General features: G+C 52.7%; 1 protein-coding gene across 1 annotated transcript; it reads right to left on the bottom strand.

Annotated features, from left to right (window-relative positions):
* Positions 1-679: 679 nt before the first annotated feature.
* Positions 680-6,957, bottom strand: LOC149869828 (T-complex protein 1 subunit eta-like). The gene is made up of 2 exons (XM_090035098.1): positions 5,800-6,957; positions 680-4,441 (listed from the first exon to the last, which is right to left on the bottom strand). Exons 1-2 carry the CDS (start codon positions 5,968-5,970, stop codon positions 4,217-4,219), a joined length of 396 nt encoding a protein of 131 aa, XP_089891224.1. The 5' UTR covers positions 5,971-6,957; the 3' UTR covers positions 680-4,216.
* Between the last annotated feature and the right edge of the window lie 6,439 nt (positions 6,958-13,396).

The raw sequence follows: 13,396 nt of genomic DNA, 5'->3' as shown, positions 1-13,396 counted from the left end.
TTCAGTTCCAAGGCCATCTCCCCAAAAGGCGTCCATGCAGGGGCAAGGGGAGGGACTTCGGGTGGGAAAGGTCAGGGTTAGGGGGCAAGACTTCTGGTCCCAAGATGGCGACCAGGGGCTGGGGCAACTGTCAAGGGTGGGGCGACCCATGTGGACCTCAACAGCTCACCAGAACTCATCAAGCAGCCCTCCGCCCAAAATAATCGCTCACCCCTGGCATAGAGAAATATGTTGTGAATTGGAGAGCGGCAGGTCTGGGGGACCTTTAGGACAGATATCAGCAGGTATTACTTTCATGGCTGGGGCTCTGTCTCCTCATGCCCAAACCTCACTTATTGACTGAAAATTGTCAGAGCAAAATTTTGTATGTATGCTGCTAACACAGAGAGTTAGAGCTGAACATGCGCAGACAAGCCCAGCAAGCGGAAAACTCCGCTGCATGCCCAGCCTGTGCCCCTGCTCGACCCCAAGGCTTGTCAAGCAAGACTGCCATAACGCACATGCTCAGTTTGCTCAGAGCGTGAGGTAATCTCATCTAGCGCACATGCTCAGCTCACTGACTGCATGATGTAATCGGTCTAGAAATTTCTATGAAGCGAGCAGCCTGATTGGCCACTAAATTCATATAAGAGGCTTGTGACCCCCCCCCGCGCGTGTGTGTGTGTGTGTGTGTGTGCGCGCGCGCACGTGTGTGTGTGTGTGTGTGTGTGTGTGTGTGTGTGTGTGTGTGTGTGTTTTGGAGGAGAGACTGTGCTCCTCCTGTGAGCAGAGGCTAGGGACTGTTTCACAGGGAGAGAACGGTCTGGGGGCCTTTAGGACAGTTATCAGCAGGTATTACTTTGATGGCTGGGGCTCTCTCTGCTCATGCCCTAACCTCACTTACTGACTGAAAATAAAAGGAAACTGTAGAGTTTTCAAGTGTCTCAGGAAAGCAGCTGCCAGAAACAAGCAGGCCTGAGTCAGTGCCCTGTCAGAGCCAGGTTCTTTGAAATAGCCCCTGGGGGGCACCACCGCTGCTCCCCAGGGAGGCGCTAGCCCTCCTCCTACCCGCCCCCGGCACAGGGACTGCTCGGCCGCTGGCCGCTTGTCCTGCCCTCCCCGCCGCTGGAGGCAGGTAAGGGTCACGCCTGACCCGTGTGTACATGACACCGGGGTTTACCTCCCCTTAATTGAAGCAGTGGTTTTCAAGACCCACCACTTCCATTCAGGGAGAATTAAACTGAAGTGACCCCCCTTGGCAGGCACAAACGCCCATCAGGGAACAGGAGCTGGTTTCTGCGGATCAAGAGAGAATCCTGCCCTGGAGTGCCATAAGGCTGACTTGTATAACGAGTGCTTTCAGCCACTTAAAGGTGTTAATGTGAAGACAATCCAGGGCTTAAGACCTCCAGGAGCCACCCCAAGTAAACAGTAACAAGGCCCTGAAAGGTGCCAATGCTCCAAGCTTGAGAAAGCACTAGCACCCATCAACATTTGAGCAGCTCAACACTACAGTGTGTAACAAGGCCCTTGCCCTTCACCTCCTATTCGAGACCCCAGCAAATAGGAGACATTCAGCGTGCAGGCTTGAGCAGCGCCGCCCCACCCACCGCCAGGCACTTCCCTGCTTTCCTGCCCCCCCACCCCAGCGCCACCTGGCTCTGGCTCCCCGCTGCATCCCCGAGCCATGGAGCATGGGGCCGTGCTGGCGGGGGGGGGGGGTGTGCAGGCACGCGCGCATGTCAGCAGGCACGGGGCAGAGCGTGTGTGTGCGTGTGTTCACAGGGTGAGTCCCATGTGCATACCCCTCCAGACACACGCACCTACGCCTCCCCTTGCACTGCCATACACAAACCCCAAACACCCCCCATACCCACCTGCACCCCATAGACCCACGCACCCACAGCCGCCACAAACCTATACCCACCCACCACAATACACAATAGGAAGACTTCATTTTAAGTTACTGTGCAGCCACCGCTGCGTACACTACACAGCCACATGTAAATCGGGACAAAAGTATTTTTTAAATCAAATTAATGGCAGTTGTCACTTTTTAAAATATAATGTGATATTTTTCTGGTTCTGAGATGGCAAACCCCCCTGCTGAAAGGCATATTTCTGGGGGCAAGGGGAGGGTTTTCTGGTGGCAAAGGTCAGGGTTTAGGGGGTGAGACTTCTAGTCACAAGATGGTGACCGGGGGCGGTGGGGGGTTGGGGAGAATATGAGAGCGTGGGGGCAGTGACATGCTGTTGCCCCTCAGTGCCAAGCCACAGCCCCCGCCAGCCCTGCTGCTGCCCCGCACTCCCAACCCACTGGCCCCAGCCCTGCCAGTGCCCCCCAGCCCCAAACTACAGTCCCCGGCCCCCCCGAGCCATGACAGTGCCCCTCACTCCTGACCCACAGCGCCCCCCCCCCCCATGGCCATGCTGGTGCCCCTCACTCCAGACATAAAGTAACTGGGAATTACTGGTTGTGGTTTCAACTTGATCTTCGTTATACATAGGAGGTAAAAGAAGGTCCCGAGTAATGTGGGGCCCTCGCAGGACACGTTGTGAAACTTGGTCGTCACACCAGATGACAAACCTAACGTGCTTAACGATTTCTTTGCCTCTGTCTTCCTAAGTAGGGAGCAGAACAGCCACCCTGCTGGGGTGTCAGGACAATCACCTTGCCGGCGTCGTCTGACCCCAGTACTCTTTCCTGCCAGGGCAGGGGAGCGGACTTGATGATCTTCTCAGGTCCCTTCCGACCTGACCCACTACGAACAAACTCTTACAGCAGAAATCAGTAAACGCTTGCCTTGCCGGTTTTTTTTTTTGCTTAGATCCCAAAATTGTTTTGCAAGGACAAAGCAGTAATTCCCCATTACTGGCATAACCGTACCTGCAGGCAGATACATTCTAGAGAGGTTGTTAGCTGTGATAATGTGAAGTTAAGGGGAAGGCAGGGTATATTTGCACCTTATAGGATTAACCGAAGTAGACAGATAGCATAAGCTGAAATTCACTTGAGTCTCAGCTCCCAGGTACTCGTGCTACCCATCTACTACCAAACTACCTACTTTGGTTAGTCTGCAAGGTACAAATATATTCTAGGTTACACGAAGAACAGATGACAAGCTACATTCATGATGCCTTCTAGTTCTTCATGCTTTGTGCTTTATGGTCCACTCCAGGCAAAGCAGTGCAGCACGAGGCTGTAGCTCACTGTTCCTTGCTCTTATAAAGATGCGATGTGATGGGGTGACCGAGCATAAGCTCGCCCACTGCAGTGAGATCTCCAAGGGACTGTGGCTAGACGCTCGCAGTGCCTTCAGCTCTCTTCTTGGAACTGTCTCAGCACCCATCGCTGTCTGACTGCAGGTGCAGCACTTGATTGTGCTTCATGGGACAACAAAGCCCTGAAAAATCCCCACCTAATTTGAAAGCGTGCGGGGCAGCTCATTTCCAAATTTTCAAGAAACATGTTTTACCTGCTTACGTGCCAGGACCAAAATAGGAAGCAGTCAGGTGTGTAAGCCTCACTCCCCCAGCATCTCCCTACCCAGGACCCCTTGCAGAACCAGCAGTGGCCATTATCAGGCAGCTCGCAGACCAGAGTGTAGACTCCATCCAGCAGTGATGAGAAAGGCTTCCAGGACAGCACACTGCACTGGGGGTTTGGTTAACCAGGAGAGCGGACACAACTGACTCACTACACTCAAACAACGAAAAGTCATTAAGCCACTTAACACCACTGTGCTCCAGGACAGGACAAAACCTGGGGAGGGCAGGAGCATCTCGGCAGCTGCGCACATCCCACATCTTAGGATGCTGCCAACGAAAGCAAGTGACGCTGCAAACTCTCCAGCCATTTGGGCTGCGATCACAGACACGATGCAGCCTGCAGCTGGCCACAAAACACCTGGAACCATTTACTGCACGTGTGGGGGGGGCTAGGAGCAAGATTCCAAGAGAAAAAAAACCATAAATACAACCAGGAACCAACCACTGGCAGGGAGGCAGGCCAATGAAAGAGCCTACAGGGACCAGTGCTGTACAGAAAACACAGGGCCAAAGCTAACATTACATTGCTGCTGAATCGGGGATTTGCTGAGCTGCGCTGCTGCCTGCAACCCACCCCTTAACCAGGTGGGAACTGGCTTGTTAATTAGAGCCAGGGAATCATTCTTCTTCAAATCTTGCATGTTTTGGAAGCCCCATATCATGACCCTGCCAAGGAGGAGAGGTGTTCTCAGTGGTTGTGGGGCCTGCCTCGTCCGCTGCCCCGCATGGCAGGGGAGGCGTCTACTGTGGCCCGGGGGTTCTTGATGGTCTCGTCCACAGACACGATGAGGCAGGCAGCTTCAGAGGCAGCGGTCAAGGCACTGATGTGCACGACGGCTGGCTCCCACACGAAGGCTTCGAAGTTGTTGGCCGTGTCCTCATTGTTGACATCTACACCATACCACAGGCCTCCCTGGGAATAAGAGTGGGAAGTGTCAGTGACAGAGAAGGGGATGACATACGCAAGGCCAGGGAGGACGGCGACGGCCCCGAGGTGCCAGTGCACAGACAGGGAGGTACAGACCCTGCCAGGAACCAGGGAGAGGTCTGAGTAAATCCAACACCACCCCACATTACAGACAGCTTAACAGAATCGCTCAGCTCCAGCTCACAGACAAGGGAGCTAAACATCCCATTCAAATACCCACTCCTGCTGCCCACAGGCCTCCCGTTCCTGTGCTCACTGCACCTCTTCCCCAAAGGGGTGAAAGCTGAATCTAACATGGAAGAGAAGCTCTTCCCTCAGCAAGACCTTCTGGCTAATGTTACTCAGATGCAGCCGCTTCTGGGGTGGAATAGGGTAAATGTCACCCCAATGCTACACAGCAGCTTTGGCATGACGACGTCTGGGAAACATGACTTACAAGAAAAGGCCCAAAGAACTGGGATAATTTAGTTTGGAGAAGAGAAGACTGACGGGATTTGATAACAGCCTGCAAATACCTGAAGGGTGTTTAGAGTGAGGATGGCGAGAGATGATTCTCTGGGGCCACAGGAGACAGGGCAAGGAGCAATGATCTTAAATTGCAACAAGGAAATCTTCAGTTTGGGATGAGGAAGAACTTTCTCCCTCTGAGGGTGCGTCAGCATTGGAACAGGCCACTTAGAGAGGTTGTTGAACATCCGGCTTTGCAAACTGTCGTGAGCTGGCTGGACAGACCCTTGGCCAGGATGGTTTAGTCAAGGCTGAGCCCGTCTTGAGTAGGAAGCTGAACTAGATTGTGACGACCTAAGCGCCCTGCCAGCCTGACTTTCCTGTTTTCATGACAGGAACTGACCAACAAAGCGGCCAAATGAAAAGTCACGGCAACTCTTGAGGGGCAACATCTAACTGGCTGAACTCGAATCTAGCCAGGACTTCACTGAAAACAAAAGGTCGCAGGATCTTAAATGATCACAAGCCACCAGGAACTGGGGGTTTCCAGCTGACAAAGATGCGGGGGCTCTATTAAGCACCAATATCAAGGTTTTTATCTCCAAATCACGTTAAGTGCCTGACAAATCAAGCACTTCAAAAGGAGCAAATCAAACTCTCAGCAAGTTTGCTCAGCAGCTTTAGAAGAGTGACCCTATGGCAGTAATCAAAGAGAGAAGAGACTCACCATGAAGACACCTGCAGCAGAGCTCTATCAGGTCTGCAGACAAAACAGTCAGCAGTGACTACCAGGGCTCCAGCTAAATCCCTTCTGCTTTGCAAGCCCAGGCTATTCAGTGCTATCAGCTCTCCTGGCAGCGCTCATGTTCAGAGGAGTAGGGAGGGGAATGACCCACCTGCGCATGCTTGGCTCTCAGCTTGTTGAGGATGTTGGTGGCATCAAAGCCGGCATTGTCGCAGAGCTGCTGGGGAACGATCTCGAGGGCTTTTGCATATGCGCCAATCAGCAGCTGCTGCTTGCCGGGAGTGGTCCTGGAGTAGTCCTGCAGGTACTTAGAAAGCTCCATCTCGATGGCCCCTCCACCAGCCACTACAGAGTCCTTCTGCAACAGAGCAGGAGCAAAGGGACTGGGTCACTGCACGGACCTTCTTCTGAGGACAGGCGGCATCTTACATCTGAGTTAATAAAAAGCCAAAAGCTCTCATCTGCCTCAGAGGAGCTACACCTTCACCATGCCTCTCTAGTCACAGTTTTCGTGAGAGTCAGAAAAATCTAGGTGCGTCTTAAATTCCAGGATGACTTATGTTTGAAGAAATATGGTAGCCAGCAAACGGAGAAGACCAGGACACCAATGCATCGCCTGTTATCTTGATGGTACCTCAGTGCTGGGGTGTCCACCTTACACAGGCACTGGTACCAGCTCAGCTTTGCCGGTAATTTCATTAAGCCGGTGCATAACAGGCCTGCAGACTCGAGTACCCTCTGATAAGGGCTCCTCCAGCTGAGGAGGAAGTATGCCAGAAAGGAGCCTATGGCGCCCCGTGACACCTGGAAGGGGAGGTGGGTGACCAGCCAAAATGCAGCCTGCCTGGCAGGGAGTCATTTCCTCACTCAGAGAGCAGCTCCAAAGAGCCACTGCTCGGGTGCCGATTTCCACTGCCACTTGCTTCCGGAACAAACTGCCCATTTCTTCTAGGAGCAAATGGTTCCTGCTGTGCCCGAGCCCGTGACTTACTGCAGAGCTCCTTGCAGCATACACGGCAGTTAGCACGTTTTGTGTGACCCACAAATGCCCCCCAGGTGCTGGGGATGCCCCTCCCGCATGATTTCATAGATTTCATAGACGTCAGGGCTGGAAGGGACCTCGGGAGATCATCGAGTCCAGCCCCCTGCCCAAAGGGCAGGAAGTCAGCTGGGGTTATAGGATCCCAGCAAGATAAGCATCCAATTTACTCTTGAAGGTGTTCAATGTAGGTGCTTGAACCACCTCCGCTGGCAGACTGTTCCAGACCTTGGGGGCTCGGACAGTAAAGAAATTCTTCCTTATGTCCAGCCTGAAACGGTCTTGCACGAGTTTGTGACCATTCGACCTCGTCATCCCTTGGGGCGCTCTGGTGAACAGATGTTCCCCCAGATCCTGGTGGTCACCCCTGAGAAACTTATAGGTGGCCATCGGATCACCCCTGAGCCCGCGCTTTTCCAGGCTAAAGAGTCCCATGGCTCTCAGCCTGTCCTCGTAAGGTCTGTTTTCCTGACCTCTGATCATGCGCATGGCTCTCCTCTGCACTCTCTCAAGCTTCTCCACATCCTTTTTGAATTGTGGAGCCCAAAACTGGACACAGTCCTCCAGCTGCGGCCTCACCAAGGCCGAGTACAAGGGGAGAATGACGTCCCGGGATTTGCTCGAGAAGCATCTATGGATGCACGCCAGCATTTTGGTCGCTTTACTAGCCGCAGCATCGCATTGCAGGCTCATGTTCATCTTGTGGTCAATGATGACCCCCAAGTCTTTTTCTTCTGTAGTGCTAACCAACGTAGCACTGCCAAGCCTATAAGGGTGCTGCAGGTTTTTCCTCCCAAGGTGGAGAACCTTGCATTTTTTGGTGTTAAACACCATGAGGTTCTCGTCTGCCCATTTGCCGAGCTTGTCCAGGTCAGCCTGGATCACCCGCCTATCTTCTGGCATGGATGCTTTGCCCCAAAGTTTGGTGTCATCGGCGAACTTGGCCAGTCCACTCCTGACTCCAATGTCCACATGGTTAATGAAGATGTTGAACAGGATGGGTCCCAGGACAGAGCCTTGAGGGACCCCACTGGTCACAGGGCACCCTGATGAGTGACTGCCATCAATCACAACCCTCTGGGTCCGACCATGGAGCCAGTTTCCCAGCCAGTGGATCGTGGTGGAGCCAAGGCCACAACTGGCCAGTTTGGCCAAGAAGTGATCATGGGATACCAGATCAAAAGCTTTTTTGAAGTCAAGATATATGACATCAATCTCTTCTCCCTTGTCCAGGTGATAGGTCACCTGGTCATAGAAGGAAATGAGATTGGTCAAACAAGACCTACCCGCAACAAACCCGTGCTGGCTGTCCCTTAGGATGTTAGCCTGGGCCAGTCCCTCAAGGATGGCCTCCTTAATAAACTTTTTTAAGATCTTCCCCAGGATAGAAGTCAGGCTAATGGGCCTGTAGTTAGCCAGATCCACTCTCCTCCCTCTCTTGAAGATCGGCACCACATTGGCCTTCTTCCAGTCTTCGGGCACTACACCAGAGCACCAGGAGTATTCAAAGACCCGTGCCAGGGGCTGGGCTATGACGCTCGCCAGCTCCTTGAGTACCCTGGGGTGCAGATTATCAGGGCCAGCTGACTTGAAGGTATCCAGCTTCTCAAGGTGTTCCTTCATGAGGTCAGCATTGATGGAGGGTAGGGGATCCCCCTCACCCAGATTTCCCTGTCCCATAGCAGGCATGGGCCTCCCGTGTGATTGATGAAAGACTGACGCAAAGTACCTATTTAATAGGTTGGCTTTTTCCTGGGCGTCCGTTGTCAGTTGCCCCATCTGGTTTAGCAGGGGTCCAACATTGCCCTTGCTTTTCCTCCGGCTGCCCACATATCTGAAAAAGGACTTTTTGTTGTCCTTGATGTCTGAAGCTAGTTGGAGTTCAGTTGCAGCCTTGGCTTTCCTGGTTTGCTCCCTGCAGGACCGGACCAGCGCGGAGTAATCCTCCTTGGAGGTGAATCCCGTCCTCCATCCTTTGTAGGCTTTCCTTTTTAGCCACAGTAGGTCCACTAGGTCTTTGGAGAGCCAGGACGGCTGCTGTGCCTTCTCGCTGCCTTTCCTCCGTGTTGGAATAGATTTAGCTTGTGCACTGAGGATCGCTTCCTTGAGAAGCAACCACTCTTCTTGAACTCCCATCTCCCTGGGGTCATGGTCCCTGAGGGCCTGACCGACTAGCCTCTTAAGCTTGTCAAAGTCGGCTTTTCTGAAGTCAAGGACTTCTGTGTTGCTGACTGGCTTGCCAGCTTTACGGCGGATGGTGAAGGTGATCAGCTCGTGATCGCTGTCACCCAACTTCCCATCAATCACTAGGTCGCCGATTAGGTCGTCCCCCGTAGCCACTACCAGGTCAAGCAGCGCTTTGCCTCTCGTTGGCCCATAGACTTCTTGAGTCAAGTAGAGGTCATCCACGCACGAGAGAAAGCTTTGCACCCGCTCAGATTTAGCTGAGTGATCTTCCCACGAGATGTCCGGGTAATTGAAGTCACCCATGACAACCAAGGTCCTGGAGCAAGTGGCCTCAGTCAGTTCCCGGGCGAATTCCTGGTCAAGCTCGGGACTTTGAGTGGGAGGTCTGTAGTAGACTCCCACCGTTGTGTCCCCTGTGCCGAATTCCCCACGAATTTTTACCCAGAGGGTCTCTAGCTGTCCATGCCGGTCGCCGACATCAGCTTGCAGGGACATGTAGCTTTCCTTCACATCGAGAGCTACACCCCTGCCCCTTTTGTCAACACGATCCCTCCTGTACAGGGTACAGCCCTCTATACCCGTGGTCCAGTCATGGGTGGAGTCCCACCAGGTCTCCGTTATCCCAATGACATCATATTTCTTTGCACTGAGCAGGAGGACGAGCTCGTCCTGCTTGTTGCCCAGGCTCCTGGCATTAGTGTACAGGCAGGCAAGTGTGCCCTTGGGGGCTCTTGCCTTGCCCACAGATTGTGCCAGGCTGGGGCAGGGGTGGGCTCCCTTAAGTGCCCCCTTAAGTGCCTTGGTCCGCTGGCTTTGCAAGGGCCGTTCAGCGGGCCAGCAGGGGCAGTAGTCCCCCCATCCCCCAGCGGGCTTAGTTTAAAGCCCGGTGGAGCAGGTCAGCCAGCCTGGCTGAGAAGAGCCTCCTCCCCAGGGGAGAAGGGAATCAATTTCCTTATTTCGATTGTTGGTTGTGGGTGGTTCAAAATCAGCCACCTTGGATTAAGAAATGCTTAGTAAAGTCTCATGTGATGGTTGTTAAAGGAAAGACTCGAGGAGGACCGCCTGTACTCCCTGAGTCTAATGAGGCGGGGAATTCTGAATTGGCTGAGTATCGGACCCGCTCTCCGGTCGCCCTGTCAGGTAGCGAGGATGAATCAGACACCTCCTCAGGATCCAGTCCCTCTGCACCACCGCTCCCTCCCTCAGGGAAACCACCACCGGCGTATCAAAGTATACCTAATGATTCAGAGCGTGAGCCTCAGCCAAGTGCCCCATCTGAATCAGGGAATAAGGGCTATTATTTGCGCAAGACTAATCTGGTAGAATCACAGCCGGTGCTGAATTGCCTGATGCGAGAGGTTATCGGAGAGGGGGGCAATGCAACTTTTGTCTACACCCCATTTAGTACTTCAGATTTAGTTAACTGGAAGAATCAGAGCCCCTCTTTTCGTGAAGACCCTGAAAAGATGAGGGACCTGTTTCGATCTATTGGACAAACCCATTGACCCACTTGGGCTGATGTCCAGATGATGCTCCAAACCCTCCTGACCCCGGAGGAGAGGAGATTCGTGTTGGGGACGGCAGAGCGCATTGCGGCAGCCAGGGTAGAAGCGGAGGGAGCTGCTGGTCGTACCTTGCGTGATACCTGCCCTGTTGAGGAACCGAGATGGGATAATCATACTGCAGAAGGAAGAGAGCTGAGTGCACGGTATCTGGGGATTATAGTGGAAGCAATGGGGAAGGCAGTGCCTCGGGTTACTAATCTGTCTAAATTGTATGAAGTGAGACAGGGAAGAGAAGAGGATCCCTCAGCTTTCCTCGGGAGGCTGTATGAGGCGTTCTGCAGGTTTTCGGACCTAGATCCAGAAGCCCCAGATAATCAACGCATGGTAAATCTTATGTTTATTGGTCAATCCGCTGCTGATATTCGTAAGAAGTTACAGAAAACTGAGGGAGGTGCTGGGAAACCGATTTCAGAGCTGGTGGAAATTGCATATAAGGTATATGGGAATCGTGAGCAAGTGCAGGAGCGCAAGGAGGATAAAAAGGCTCAGTGACAGATGGCAGCGCTGGCAGCTGCTATAACTGGAGGTAACCCTGGAAAGGCTGGGATGCAGAAAGGGAAAGGAGAAAGAGTGGGAGCAGACGTTTGTGCTTATTGTAAAGAGAAAGGACACTGGAAGAGGGAAGGCCCAAAGTTGAAGGAGAAGAGAGAGGGGGAATCGAGAGGTCACCTCATGCAGGCAGAGGAAAAGGGTGAGGACACAGAATGAAGGGGACGGGGATCTAAGACCACTACCCTTCGGGTTGGAGCCCGAGAAGATCCCATGGTAACCATTAGGGTTGGTGGCAAAAACTTTGAAGCCTCGGTGGATACTGGGGCTACATTTTCAATGATTCCAGAAAAAAACCCCTGTGCAGGAACTAGTGAACAGCAGGTACTTGTGGAAGGGATTGAGGGAACGCCATCCCGACTCCCTGTTTGTAAGCCACTCCTCACCAAAGTGGGGGACCATTTGCTTGAGCACTCCTTTGTATATTCTCCAAGTTGCCCGGTTGCACTACTTGGGCGGGTCCTACTCACAAAATTGCAAGCTGAGATCTTTTTCAGAGACGACCAGATGGTGGTCCAGCTACCTGTCAAGCAGAGCTCGAACTACCAGATGGCTCTCCTGGAGGACCGGCGTCCTGCGGTAAGTTCTGAAGATCACATGACTGGAGTAGACCCTTCGGTATGGGCAGGTGGAACCCCTGCACGGGCTAAGTCGGTCTCCCCGGTAAGGATCATACTCAAGGATGGGGAGGGGCCCGTTCGGGTAAAGCAGTACCCACTCAGCCGAGCGGCCAGAGCTGGACTCAAGCCGTTAGTAGAGAAATACAAGAGGTGCGGATGGCTAGTGGAAGGGTCCTCACCATATAATACCCCCATTCTTGGAGTGCCGAAGGCAGATGGGGTCTCATACAGACTGGTCCAAGACCTGCGAGCAATAAATAAGAAGGTCCTTTCAGAGCATCCTGTAGTCCCGAACCCTCACACGATTTTGACACAAGTACCGGGGGAAGCTGAAATATTTTCAGTGCTAGATTTGAAAGATGCTTTCTTCTCCATTCCCCTTCACCGAGAGAGTCAAAAATTGTTTGCTTTTGAATGGGAGGACCCAGATACTTTCCATAAAGCCCAACTCATGTGGACAGTTCTTCCACAAGGATTCATAGCAGCCCCCCATATTTTCGGACTTGCCCTTCAGGAGGACTTGGAGGAGTGGAAGGGATCACACCCCGCAGTGACTCTTCTCCAGTATGTGGATGACCTGCTAGTTGCAAGCCCAAACTTGCAACTCTGCGAGGAAGCCACCAGGTCACTGCTAAACACCCTAGGGGAAAAAGGATATAAAGTCTCTAGAGAGAAAGCCCAAATATGTCAGCCTCAAGTTACATTTTTGGGATATAAGCTCTCAAAAGGAGTCAGAGCCCTGAGTGCAGATCGCATACAGGCAATCCAAGGTCTAACCCCACCTAAGTCACCCAAGGAGCTGCGGGCATTCCTAGGGCTAACTGGGTTCTGTCGACTATGGATACCAGATTATGGTGGGAAGGCCAGACCATTGTATGACTCACTGACTAAGGAGAGTCTCACTGAATGGAAATGGAATAAAGAAATGCAGCATGCCTTTGATCTGCTTAAGGCAGCATTAACCCAGCCCCCTGCCCTGGCCATCCCAAATAGTAAAAAGCCATATCGACTGTATGTTCATGAGAATCGAGGGGTCGCATCAGGGGTGCTGACACAGCCATCAGGCCCAACCTGGAGACCCGTGGGATATTACTCAAAGGTTCTAGATCCAGTTGCACTCGGGTGGCCAGCCTGTCTTCGGGCTGTGGCAGCCACAGCAGTGCTTGTTGAAGAAGCCCAGAAGATAGTCATGGGTGCGGATATGGAAATACACACCCCACATGGAGTTCCCCAGATTCTAGGGACTGAGGGAGGGAAGTTTCTCAACCCCTCCAGACAATCATGGTATGAAATATTTTTGCTCTCTAATCCAGGACTTACTTTCAAACATACTACAGCCTTAAACCCTGCAACCTTGCTGCCGGAGCCAGGGAAACCGATGCATGACTGTCTTGAGGTCCTGAATCAAACCACACAGGTGCGGCCTGATCTTGCTGAGGACCCAATTGAAGATGCTGAATACTTCGTCGACAGCTCCAGCTCTGTCATCGATGGAAAAAGACGAACAGGATGTGCAGTGGTAACCTTGGATAAGGTAGTATGGAGGGAGTCATTGCCGAGCTCATGGTCGGCACAGGCCGCGGAACTCACTGCGCTCACCCGAGCATTACAGCTGGGGACAGGCCAGTGGGTTAATGTATACGCTGATTCTCGCTATGCTTTTTCTACGGTCCATGCGCACGGACTATTGTGGAAAGAAAGGGGTTTAATTATGGCTTCTGGGAATAAAATTGCTAACGGCCCTCAGATTATCAAGCTACTAGAGGCACTCCACCAGCCTAAAGAGGT

This window comes from Crocodylus siamensis, chromosome 2 (genome assembly GCF_052110815.1).
Source record: "Crocodylus siamensis isolate JL-2025a chromosome 2, ASM5211081v1, whole genome shotgun sequence".
In the NCBI taxonomy this organism is placed as follows: domain Eukaryota; kingdom Metazoa; phylum Chordata; order Crocodylia; family Crocodylidae; genus Crocodylus; species Crocodylus siamensis.
Note: the sequence above shows the minus strand (reverse complement) of the source record. Positions and strands in the feature narration are given on the sequence as shown.

Bases quoted from the DNA above. Each gene is read 5' to 3' on its own strand.
- LOC149869828 (XM_090035098.1), bottom strand. From the start codon at position 5,970: ATGGAGCTTTCTAAGTACCTGCAGGACTACTCCAGGACCACTCCCGGC. The intron at 4,442-5,799 runs GTGGGTCATTCC...TCTTATTCCCAG, and splicing joins TGAGAGCCAAGCATGCGCAG to GGAGGCCTGTGGTATGGTGT.